Genomic DNA, 13,272 nt, shown 5'->3' with positions numbered 1-13,272 from the left:
GTCCAGTACCATAGTGAAACAGCCCTGTTGGTCCAGTACCATAGTGAAACAGCCCTGGTCCAGTACCATAGTGAAACACAGCCCTGGTCCAGTACCATAGTGAAACACAGCCCTGTTGGTCCAGTACCATAGTGAAACACAACCCTGTCTGTCCAGTACCATAGTGAAATAGCCCTGGTCCAGTACCATATTGAAACACAGCCCTGGTCCAGTACCATAGTGAAACACAGCCCTGTTGGTCCAGTTCCATAGTGAAACACAGCCTGGTCCAGTACCGTAGTGAAACACAGCGCTGTTTGTCCAGTACCATAGTGAAACAGCCCTGGTCCAGTACCATAGTGAAACAGCCCTGTTGGTCCAGTACCATAGTGAAACAGCCCTGGTCCAGTACCATAGTGAAACAGCCCTTTTGGTCCAGTACTATAGTGGAACACAGCCCTGGTCCAGTACCATAGTGAAACAGACCTGTTGGTCCAGTACCATAGTGGGTCACATCCCTGTTGGTCCAGTACCATAGTGAAACACAGCCCTGGTCCAGTACCATAGTGAAACACAGCCCTGGTCCAGTACCATAGTGAAACACAGCCCTGGTCCAGTACCATAGTGAAACACAGCCCTGGTCCAGTACCATAGTGAAACACAGCCCTGGTCCAGTACCATAGTGAAACACATCCTGGTCCAGTACCATAGTGAAACAGCCCTGTTGGTCCAGTACCATAGTGAAACACAGCCCTGTTGGTCCAGTACCATAGTGAAACACAGCCCTGGTCCAGTACCATAGTGAAACAGCCCTGGTCCAGTACCATAGTGAAACACAGCCCTGTTGGTCCAGTACCATAGTGAAACACATCCTGGTCCAGTACCATAGTGAAACAGCCCTGTTGGTCCAGTACCATTGTGAAACACATCCTGGTCCAGTACCATAGTGAAACAGCCCTGGTCCAGTACCATAGTGAAACAGCCCTGTTGGTCCAGTACCATTGTGAAACACATCCTGGTCCAGTACCATAGTGAAACAGCCCTGGTCCAGTACCATAGTGAAACACAGCCCTTTTGGTCCAGTACCATAGTGGAACACAGCCCTGTTCCAGTACCATAGTAAAACAGACCTGTTGGTCCAGTACCATAGTGGAACACAGCCCTGTTGGTCCAGTACCATAGTGAAACACAGCCCTGTTGGTCCAGTACCATAGTGGAACACAGCCCTATTTGTCCAGTACCATAGTGAAACAGCCCTGTTGGTCCAGTACTATAGTGAAACACAGCCTGGTCCAGTACCGTAGTGAAACACAGCGCTGTTTGTCCAGTGCCATAGTGAAACAGCCCTGTTGGTCCAGTACCATAGTGAATCAGCCCTGTTGGTCCAGTACCATAGTGAAACACAGCCCTGGTCCAGTACCATAGTGAAACACAGCCTGGTCCAGTACCATAGTGAAACACAGCCCTGGTCCAGTACCATAGTGAAACACAGCCTGGTCCAGTACCATAGTGAAACACAGCCCTGGTTCAGTACCATAGTGAAACACATCCTGGTCCAGTACCATAGTGAAACACAGCCCTGTGTGTCCAGTACCATAGTGAAACACAGCCCTGTGTGTCCAGTACCATAGTGAAACACAGCCCTGTGTGTCCAGTACCATAGTGAAACACAGCCCTGTGTGTCCAGTACTGTAGTGAAACACAGCCCTGATGGTCCAGTACCATAGTGAAACACTGCCCTGTTGGTCCAGTATCATAGTGAAACAGCCCTGTTGGTCCAGTACCATAGTGAAACACTGCCCTGTTGGTCCAGTACCATAGTGAAACACAGCCCTGTTGGTCCAGTACCATAGTGAAACAGCCCTGTTTGTCCAGGACCGTAGTGAAGCACAGTCACATAAAGTGAACAGTCACAAGTTAACATTTTTGTAGGTGTGGGGGTGGGTATATAAATGTGTATCTGTGTGCATTGGGGGGTATGTGCCATGAAACATCCTTCTGCACTCTGTGGTACTGGCTGGAGGGGGGAGGTAGCAGAGAGCTCAGTGTCTGTGGGGGTGTGAGGGGTGAGGCCAAGGTTCAAACTAGGGCCACTACACCCATCACTGTGACTGGACACCCCAAACTGTGTGAACACGGACAGCATTTTAGCCACCAGAAAATGGTGGAGCGATTTCTGCATAGTGCATCTTTAAGTTAAAAAACAATTATCAAGATGTGACTGTGATGCATAAATAAGACTAAGGCAGCATCTTATCTTTTTATTTTAATCCAGTGTTGATACATTGTTTTTGTCCCTTATCACTGAGATGATCTATATTGATATTAGACATTTAATTTATTACACCATTTTAACCCGTTAGGTTATGAATGATGATATTATTAGTTTGCTGACCGGGAAGATTCTAATCTTTTTATGACACAACGTTATTGTTTTAGCCACTGAGTAAATATCGTAATCTGCTCTCCTGGAGTGCAAAGGAAAATGAACTCTCATGGAAGTCTGTGTTAATTATTTACATGAAATGATATTCAAAATCAATGAGATGATAGTTTTATTATCTTGGGTGCTGCCAGGCTCACTAACATCCAGGTTTTTATGACACAGTCATGGGCTATTAAAGATATGGTCATATTTCACACAGAACAGGTTGAAGACTATAGTAAGAAGAAAATACAGTAGTAGACTGCATTCTCACCGTTGGTGACTGGTACACTCACTCCACTTCTCACCCAAACACTGTTCATTCATATTAACTGGGCCTCTTTCCTTCGCAGTGCTGATCATCAGACTTTGCAATGCATCAGTGTTGTGTCCGTTTTTACATCACTAGAGAAGTTTCTTACTAACTATTGTCTCTACAGTGCTCAGTATCCGTGGCACCCAGGAGGACGATGCTCCAGATGCCCAGCTCATGCGATTGGACAACATGCTGCTGGCGGAGGGCGTGTCCGGACCAGAGAAAGGGGGCGGGTCTGCGGCAGCAGCAGCAGCGGCGGCAGCAGCGGGAGGAGGGGTGGGCCAGGACAACTCAACAGAACACTCAGACTACCGGGCCAAGCTGACTCAGATCCGCGGGATCTACCACACAGAGCTGGAGAAGTATGAACAGGTGAGGACAGACCACGCCCCTCGTAAACGCTCTTTCCTTTCCCATAAGCCCTCTCTGCTCTAAGAAGACCCTCACAACCCCTCTCACTTCCTATAGGTAAACCTTTTATGCCTAAGCTCTGATTTCTGCCATCTCACTACATATTGAGGACCCTTGTAACTGTCCTCTCTCCCTTCCAATAGACGACCCCACTGCAATCTCACTACACTCTGACTGCACACAAGTCAGTGCACACAACCACGCTTTCAGAAATCCCTTTTCAGCTGGCAATCATTTTATCAGTCACACACAAGTCCTATGCCAAGAGAGCATCCCGTCCTTCCCATTGATGTCAAATATATTACCGCCTGTCATCATCTCAAAGCAGGCCCGTCATCACTTCCTGTCACAGTGTTACATTTGCACCTGAGAATACTCATGTCACCGCTACGTGTACTACTGCAACTGAGTGTACGGGCGGAACGGCTGTTTGCTATGAACTGAGTCTCGTTTCAACTGACACGACCCTGGTGCTGACAATCAACAGACTCCCCTGTCCCCAAACACAGCAGACACTTCCCAGTGACTGATTCTGACAGAGAAAGAGAATGAGAGAGACACTGAGTGAAAAGACAGAGAGGGAAGTGGAGCGAGAGAGAGACAGGAAGACAGTTCAAACCTGCTGAACTTGAACAGGAATGAAAGCCTCCTGTCATTTTAGACGTCTTCACTTGTCACTTTCTTCCTCACGATTGAAGAAAAGGTCTCCTCAATAGACAAAGACATTCTCACTGCTTGTCTACCCCATCCACTGCTGTTGTTTCTGCCACAGCACCGCAATGCATTACTGCCACATTACTGTACATCGATAGTATTACTACTACTACTTATGATACTGGTAATACGCACAATGCTAGCAGTGTCTTACTTCTCTACTGTGTCCAAGTGCGTGCGATTGCTATCTGCCTCATATGAGTGTGTCTGTCTTTAGGCATGTAACGAGTTCACCACCCATGTGATGAACCTGCTGAGGGAGCAGAGTCGCACGCGGCCCATCTCTCCCAAGGAGATCGAGCGCATGGTGGGGATCATCCACCGCAAGTTCAGCTCCATTCAGATGCAGCTCAAACAGAGCACCTGCGAGGCCGTCATGATCCTACGCTCACGCTTCCTCGACGCCAGGTCTGTGTGGGACTGTGTGTGTGTGTGTGTGTGTGACGTGTCTGTGTGTGTGTGTGTGTGTGTGACGTGTCTGTGTGTGTCTCTCTCGGCGTGTGTCTGCTGATAAAAATAAATAAAAAACAGAGTGTATCCTGGGTCGCTCTACACCAAAGACAACAGATTTTTGTAGAGTGCGATGATGGAGACAACGTAGTCCAGCTATCTCTCTCTAATATACTGTAATGAAGGAAATGACCTGTAAATGTGATATTTTATATATTTCTCTCTCTCTCTCTCTCTGCAGACGAAAGAGAAGGAACTTCAACAAGCAGGCAACAGAGATCCTAAATGAGTATTTCTACTCCCACCTGTCCAACCCCTACCCCAGTGAGGAGGCCAAGGAAGAGCTGGGCAAGAAGTGCTCCATCACAGTGTCACAGGTACACTATGCCGCCACATAGTCTTCTTTCTTGACCCACATAAACCTATGAGCTATCTAGCTAGCATGGCCATTTTGTTCGACAATTGCATTCACACTGCTATGTCACAGGAAGTCCGCTAGAAGAGACTGCATCCAAAATGGCACCCTATTCCCAACATAGTGCACTGCTTTTGACCAGAGCTCGTGTCACTCTCAATGGGAATCTGGTTTCTTGACAATCTGGTTTCTTGAAAGATGTGTTTTCTACATAATACCTTGCTCAAACAATCGTTGTAATAAACTTTAGTTTAATTTCTTGTCATGTAAAACATAATGATAATATGTACTTTATGTTACAGGTATCGAACTGGTTTGGAAACAAGAGGATCCGATACAAGAAAAACATTGGCAAGTTCCAAGAGGAAGCCAACATGTACGCCGCGAAGACAGCTGTCAGTGCAACCAATGTATCAGCCCATGGCAGCCAGGCCAACTCCCCCTCCACCCCCAACTCTGCAGGTCAGTATCAATACCAGCCATAACGGATTTGACCAGTATGGTACCAAGTCAGTACTGTTAATGTTAGTTTGGCTGCATGGTATACCCAACTGAACAATGCTAGATCATATAGAGTGCTGAAGCATTATACTGTATAAGCTACATTGAAAGGTATCCACACTACAGTAGTATGGACAATTCAATTCAGAAATATGACACAGTTGAGCAGAGAGGTGTAGAGCACTGATTAGAAAACCTGGCTTTACCCAACCCTGGGCCCCAACTCAAGAATCCAGTCTCGGCTCTGTTCCTTTTGAATAACAAAATACTGTCTGCACCCCCCCCCCCCCCCCCCCCCCCCTTCCTAAACTGGCCCAATAACCTGTGGCCTAGTCCCTCTCTCTCTGGGGTTTGTCGGGTGAACACAGTAGACATATTGAACTCTTGGAGTCTTGGTTAGAGAAATAACTATCCTGTGGTGTCCCAGCCTAGTCCTTTGTCATCATGTTGACTCTTCAGCTGTGTTGGGCTATGGTCTAGTCTTGTGTTTTTTCTGCCTTGAAATCAAGTTAGGCTGCGTTCTCCTTTAACATCTGGGGAGTTTGGCTCCATTAAAGGACAAATAGGATTATTTCAGTACTTCCTGCTGATCGATTAGCACTTCCTTAATGAGCCAACCGGTCCGGTAGCAAGGAACTTAAACTGCAAGACATCTATTCTGCTATTTGTTTCACCCCGGTTTTAACCCTTAACCTCAATATTCTTGATAATATGATTATCATCATAATTACCACAGAAGTAGTAGTTGGTATAGTTGTATTAGTACAGTATATTATGCTTAGAACATCCCTTGCCAGTACATTTCCATAGGTACATATAGTCAGTGTAGATGGTGATTGGTCACTGATGTCGTTCCCTGTTCACAACACCACATTTGGCTTTCAACCCTCTCCCACTAACCCACCTGACTGCACTTTTTCGGTTGCATGATCGTGTTAACTCCTCTTTCCTCTCTTCTCTTTCCACCGTCCTTCCCCACTTCTCTCTCGTTCTCTCTTTCACTGTCTGTCCTTCCAGGTTCTGCTGGCTCTTTTAACATGTCAAACTCCGGAGACTTGTTCATGAGTGTGCAGGCTCTGAATGGGGACTCATACCAGGGGGCTGGGGTAGGGGCCAACGTTCAGTCCCAGGTAGGATCCTCGCAGAAACTAGTACGTAACCCATGAATTATTGGTACACTAGTTGTCATGTAGATAGGAACCCAGCTAGCAGTCATACAGTGGCCAATTTGTGGCCCGTTGAAGGCAAAGTCAACCAACCACGGCGGACAGCCATATAAGGTCTTATATTATAAGACTGAATTTCCCTGCTCAGTTGTTCAGGCACTGTCCGGCCTAGAAATGTTCCATTGAAATCATCAAAAGCCCAGAGCAGAGTCACTTGACCTAGTCCGTGAGACAGAGGTTATACGTGGCCTTTAGCCATAGCACTAATATGGCGGCCATTGTCAGGCTCATGAATGAATAGACGACTGCAGACAGTTTTGGAAACAATACAAGACTCGTCAACACTCCTGACAACAGTTGTCGTAGCCACTGGTGCACAACAGTCCTCTGACCTTGCCCTGTTGGACAACTATGGCCAGCACAGAGTTTCTGAGTGTTGGGATTGGGAGGGAGTCTCACTCACAATAGGTTGGGTGGGAGGATTACCACCCGCGGTGACATTCTCATTTGATTCAACCCCCTCTAGCCCCCCAGCCCTATCCCTCCATCCGTCTCTCCTTTCTTTTTAAATCAACTCTCCAAATGCTCAGGTGTTTCATAAATATGCGTAGGATTAACCCCCTAAGGTGGATAAGAGGTCTCCTGGGTTGATAGTTCATTGAAAAACAATGTCCTTGTCAAAAGGTAATTTGGCTGCGCACTTCAAAATGTCTTCCCAGACGCTGAGGAGTGAAGATGAATTTTGAGTCGTAGAAGCAATTGGAAATAGTCAATTTGTTGCAGTTTTGTTCCTCTTTGAATTTTAACCAGATATTCATAGAAGATCCCTCGTGATGGTGTTTGTGGTCATTTGTCTTTGTTCAATTGTGATATCTTTTGTGTTGAACCTGATCATTCTAAACCGATGCTGTAACCTTTCCCAGGATACCCTTTTGCTCTCTGACCTTATGCATGAAGGTCTTTGTCATGTCTAGCTTTTGTCTGTCTGACCCACACAATTCTCTCTCTCTCTGTGTGTGTGTGTTCCAGGTGGATACTCTTCGCCATGTTATCAGCCAGACAGGAGGATACAGTGACAGTCTCGCCGCCAGCCAGATGTACAGTCCACAGGGCATCAACGTAAGAACACTACCACCAAAAAACAACAACAACCGTCTGTCATTTCATCACAATATTGCCTTTCTATTCTTACTTTGGTCTCTTTGAAAGAAAAAGAAGCTAACTATTTCTATACTATACTTCTGTAGCTATTCTTCTTTTGTTTCCGATGCAATACCTTTATTAGGTTTCAGTTTGTCCCTTTGCCCAATTATTTCAAAGCTAACGGGTGTGGGATGCCACTTAGTTAGCAGTGGCCTGTTGGTGGCTGGGCTGTTGTCCAGGCAACGGCCCCTGTGCCGGTCATGCCCCGGGCGCCAGGCAACAAGGCAGGAGTCAGACAGAGCGAGAAGCCGGTCGGCTGGACGTACGGACGCTCTTAGAGCTCGTCTGTCTGGTGACATTAGTGTTAGCGAGGCACCTGCAGCCGACAGGAGCAAGGCCACAGGTGTCCCCCTGCCTGTCCAACACTCAGCTCACATGGCACCAAATGAAAAGAAGCACAGACCTCATTTGGGGTCGAAATAAAAAAATAAAAAATTGCCCTGGAGTACAAGCTCCAGTCCAATTTATTTACCACCCTAAAATAACTCGACAAGCTGATGTTAAGAACAGCATGTTCTGAAAGGGGTATTTTGTCAGGGCAGGGCAGGGCTGGGAACACTGGAGGGGGTGGGTGTAGTGTTAAGATCTACAGTGACAGGCTGTGTTGTAGAGAGAGGAATCAATAAGACAGTCACAGCAGGCTGAGAGGGGGTCTGGGCCAGCAGTCTGAGCGCATTGGTCGCATCATTCGTCCAACAACCACAATGACGCCGACAGCAGCGCGCCCTGTAATATCCTAGACAAGATGCCAAAAAATGATGTAGTGGTGGAAGGAAGACGTTCTCCATTCAACCCCTCCATTAGCTTCCTCAGTAAACTATGTTAGAACTAAGCTAAATGAGGGCTGATGAAAATGGCCGATGATAAGAGCACGGTCGGTTGCGGTATGTTAGTCAATGGATGCATAGAAGGTGGTTTCTGGGAGGCAGCCTTTGGCCAAACAGTACGGGCATTCACATTTGCAGCTCATCAGTCTAAAACACACATCTGTCTCTGCAGATATTGGGACCTTCTGCCCCATACCTCAAAATCTGAGCCGAATCTGAATGCAATTATTTTTGAAAGTATTCGAACATCAACTTGCAGTGAATAAATAGGCCTAATAAATAGGCCTAATAAATAGGCCTAATAAATAGGCCTAATAAATAGGCCTAATAAATAGGCCTAATAAATAGGCCTAATAAATAGGCCTAATAAATAGGCCTATGCCAAATCCAAACACTGAAAAGATTATGTCATTCTAAAACACTTCTTCTTTTAAATTGTAGAAATCATGTTATTATTTTTTCTGTAGAAGCTTTCGATCCTGGATGGATCTTTTTCATTGTGCAGCTAAACAATTTCCACTCATTCTGAGGTTTCTAATGACTGAGCTGAGGCAGGAAGCAGCGTTCACATGGCAGACCTCTCCTCTTCTATCATTGAACAGTAATTACGGCTGTGAAATAGGCGGAGGGTGTCACCAAAGCTGAAGATTTTAAACGTTTTCTTTTCTCTCCCCTCGGTTCAAATGTGATGAAAGACTGGCTCTATGTGAAATAACAGGTTTTGAAAATAAGAGGGTGCCAAAGCCCATCTCCAACAGCTTTCACCGATGGCATGGAAATTGCCGTTAATGTCCCAAATGCTCTTTAGCCTACCTATCTTCTGGGAATTGAAATTGCCTCCTATTTTACAAACCCATTATATTTTCATCCCAGTAGCGGATGTGATAATTTGATATAATTGATTCTCCCATCAACCCTCTTGGAGGTTGTGTGCAAGAGCTGTCTATATGTTTTCAATAACATGTCTCTTTATTGTCTGTACATGAGGCCATTTTGAGACAGATGGGAGATGGAGTCTTATATTGTAGTGCCTTGATAGAGTAATTGTACTTGTAATATATTTGGAAGATGCATAATCCCGCAGAGTGCAAAAGGATGTTTGTCAGTTCAAGAGTTTCATGTTAGCTACAGATATAGCTAAAATAATACACAGTATGTGAAATTATTCCTGTATCTATGAGGAAATGTGTCCTGAGGCATACAACAAATTGTCTCACAATTTTATCTCTAGAAATGTGATTGATTTATTTTTGCTCCACAGACAAATGGTGGATGGCAGGATGCTCCGACCCCCTCGTCAGTGACCTCGCCCATAGAAGGACCTGGAAGTGTTCACTCGGATACCTCCAACTGATTATTTGACCCTCCACACACACCATCACCACAACCCAACGATGAACTGGCAGAGCCAATCACAGTCCTAAACATAGCGGCATACTACACAGTGTCCTGTAGATTTCAGGGGTGCTGTGAAAACCATAACTATAGCAACCTTTCCTCAGCTACAGTACTACGGGACATTTGAGATGCATACATACAGTAATAGGAATTTCAAAGCAAAAATCAAAACGATACAAAAATTCTTAATACAAATGTTTGTACAGATTTCACAGGATATTCAGAGGGCTGGATTGCTTACTTACCTGTGATGGGTTTACTCATATCGATGATATTAAGTATAAAATAAATTTAGACAACCAAACCTGTATACTTCAATTCAAATGCTTAATTCTACCTCTCAGCGACTAAAAAGTAAACAAATATGAAAGAACATGATTTGTTTTGTAAAACATGAACTTTGTCATTGTAAGGAAGAAGCACTTCGCCATTCTTTGTTTTGCGGTCCCTCCTCACTGGGCACATTCTGGTTGAATCAACGTTGTTTCCACGTCATTTCAAGGAAATGACGTTGAACCAATGTGGAACCGACGTTGAATTAACATCTGTGCCCAGTGGGTGGCCTATTCGATGGTACGCCATGTAGGCTTTTAATGTTGCTCCCCTGTTTACAGTGTGTGCTTGATGAACTGTGTTCGCGTTCCCCTCTCCCACAGGGAAATAACCAAGAAGATTTAGAACTTGATTTACTAAATGTTTTTCTATTAGTTTCTCCGTAGAGGACTTTTAGGGAAAGCAGGTCAGCCTAGTGAACTCTGAGGACCCTTCACCCTGACTAGCAGGTCTTCAATCTGGGTGGAAGGCATTAGAAAAGGAAAACATGCTGGTACGAGAATGCTCATTGGCGAATCTAAAGGATTTAATGGAAATTGAGTAGACAATTGAATATACATTGTAGATGTGTGTCTTCCTGATTTATAAACTTCTGCCCCATGACCCCTTTGATAAGAACGCAGGAGACCCGTGGGCCCACAAGCACTCATAGGGCTCTGTTCTGATATCCATACTAGCGTGCCACTTAGTCTTGCTAACACCAGGCTCTCGATGTCACAGCACGTGGGTCGCGTGTCAGCCAGGCTACGCACCACTTAGAATGCATACCCAATACATGCTTCATTCTAAGTATGCTAGTGTGGATATTGGGAAAAAGCTACATAGTATGTGCTGTTGATTGTCTGAGGGCCTGAGGAAAGCCTTCCTTTTTAACAACCACCTCATTGAGTATCAGTGTCTCATCAGAGGTAAACGTGTGAAGTTACAGTTATGTCATGTGTAAAAGGAGAAAAAAAGGAAATAAACACCTGTCATCAACAACCCAGACGAGTTTGAATCACGTCATTCATTCCAGTGAGAATAAACTAAACAAAAGAACACATCGTCTCAATCTGAAAGTCATTTGGAATCACTTCCTGTGTCTGATTGTTTTGGAGCCTATGGGGCCCAATAAGAGCAGACATAATGGGCAAAGTGGCGAAAACATCAAGTCATTTTGTCCTTGTCTAATGTCATTTCCTCGTTCGCTGTCTCACTTCAAATTCATCTGTTTTTTTAGTCGCCAAATGCTACTGTTAACCAAAACTCTTATATTTGTTGATCTATTGTTTTTTTTAGAGGTCGTAACCCATCTAGCTACATTCACTCATATACTTATATATTAGATTTCTCACTTTACCTTTTGCCAACTGTCCCAATACTGGTGCAGCAATCCTAACTGGGGGAAAATGAAAACCAACTGAACAATGCTGCCTAATTGAAAAGCCATTGTAGAAGAAACGCTTTCTGGAGAAAATCTCTGTCAAGGATCTGTGTAGTAACAGTTTGTTTTTGAGTACATGGAATGAGAATGTAGTTAAACAGGGAAGTCGTTACGTTAATATGGTTCAGTTACTCCTAGCTCCGCTGATGCAGGTAACACCAGGACTGAACAGTAGCCGTGATGCGCAGGTCATGAGATGCTTTTTACCCCATGACATAGCTCAGAAGATCCATTGTTTTCCTGTGATTCAGTGTTCATTGTTCAGCCACTGTTCCAAGGCACTCTCCTGCAATGGAACTATATTGTTCTTGAAACCCAGAGTTGATTTCTGTTTCTCTTCTTTTTTTTTTTGCCATTTGAATTTGCATTACAAAATGTTACAGTAAATGACAGCATTCTTTCTTTCACCGTATCAAGAATGTCACCTGTGTCCTTGCTGTTCACTTCTTAAATTGACTTCTATCAGTCCTCAGAATTCATGAGCATTTTGAATGTTGTGCCAAAAGGTCTGTAATGTCCATAGCAAAACTAGAGATGTGAAAATTCCTTCAGACAAACAAAGATATTTGGACATTTGATATACTTGTCCTTAAGTTGTGTGGACTATAGTTATTCTTTAGTATTTTGTTATTTACTTTTTATAGTGTGCTGTTGCATTTCATGGTTCCCATTTTTTTGTCAATTAGCTCTCTCATGATGTGATTCTGTGAACATTGTACTTGACTTTCTTTGATGAACCATCATTTCTACATTTTCAACATTAAACTTATTATACTACTATATAATACATCAAGACAAAACAATGGCATTTTATCATTGAATATTTGAGCGAGAAAACAAGAATAATATACTGATATTTTCAAATTGTTAATTGTAAATTCAGCTTCCCAAACAATGTACTAACAAGTTCAAAAAAGCTCACTTGCCATGTCCCCTCTAATTAATTGATTTGTTGTGCCAAAGTAGAAGTATTCATAATTTATTCATTTTTGAATAACTCTCAATAAAACTGTCTGCAACTCCCGTATTAACTACAAGTGAATCTCAACTACTTGATACTCTACAGGGACCCTGAGCTCTACAACCCATTTGCTCCGGATCCAGATTTAGAAATACGTATGCTTGTTTGCCAATAAATGCAATATGATAACACACTCCATATTAAATAGCTTTTTTGTTTTGATAGCTGAAAGGAGAGGTTCATATATATATATATATATATATATATATATATATATATATATATATATATACAATGCATGTCATTTGTTCTTTAATAAAATACTGCTGTGTTTTTGAATCATTTGTCACACATTTACATATATGTTTCAGATAGTATTCTGGTTCACTTGGTCTTGTCAAAGTTATGAAATAACATGCCAGGATTACGGATATCAGAAAAATATTTGTATTCTATTTTTAACATTCTGTCGCTTATTTATAGTCAAACATGTATCTAATCAATGTTCAGGCATTTTCATTACTAGTTGATGTGAAGGCCTGCAGCATGCTTTGTTATATGACCTTAAGAGTCACATCTGACAACGAGGGCATTGTGAAGGGTTTTGGCTCTAACAGTTTATATGCATGTGAGCATAACCCTTAGGTTATGGAAATGTTGAAGCCCTGGAGTGTTTTGTTACGCCAAACATGAAGGACGTTCAATTTCAGTGTTTTCCAAGAGCTTTTGTGCCAGTCAAATCCTCACACC

At 43.6% G+C, this 13,272-nt stretch overlaps 1 protein-coding gene across 3 annotated transcripts in view; it reads left to right on the top strand.

Moving 5' to 3' along the window:
- Nucleotides 1-11,123, top strand: part of LOC110508658 (pre-B-cell leukemia transcription factor 1) — a 73,201-nt gene extending 62,078 nt beyond the window's left edge. Inside the window, exons 3-9 of one of the 3 annotated variants that reach the window (XM_021589348.3) lie at nucleotides 2,845-3,092; nucleotides 4,063-4,253; nucleotides 4,537-4,672; nucleotides 5,013-5,172; nucleotides 6,229-6,341; nucleotides 7,407-7,496; nucleotides 9,669-11,123. In XM_021589348.3, coding sequence (XP_021445023.3) covers nucleotides 2,845-3,092; nucleotides 4,063-4,253; nucleotides 4,537-4,672; nucleotides 5,013-5,172; nucleotides 6,229-6,341; nucleotides 7,407-7,496; nucleotides 9,669-9,761 — 1,031 coding nt within the window. In that variant the 3' untranslated portion in view covers nucleotides 9,762-11,123. Of the gene's footprint in view, nucleotides 1-2,844; nucleotides 3,093-4,062; nucleotides 4,254-4,536; nucleotides 4,673-5,012; nucleotides 5,173-6,228; nucleotides 6,363-7,406; nucleotides 7,497-9,668 lie in introns of all 3 variants that reach the window. The other 2 variants (XM_021589347.3, XM_021589349.3) reach the window with 2 other exon arrangements.
- Nucleotides 11,124-13,272: the final 2,149 nt, after the last annotated feature.

Source organism: Oncorhynchus mykiss, chromosome 28 (genome assembly GCF_057628025.1).
Source record: "Oncorhynchus mykiss isolate SJ-2025 chromosome 28, ASM5762802v1, whole genome shotgun sequence".
NCBI lineage: Eukaryota > Metazoa > Chordata > Actinopteri > Salmoniformes > Salmonidae > Oncorhynchus > Oncorhynchus mykiss.
The sequence above is the reverse complement of the archived record's forward strand: the minus strand, read 5'-3'. Positions and strand labels throughout refer to the sequence as shown.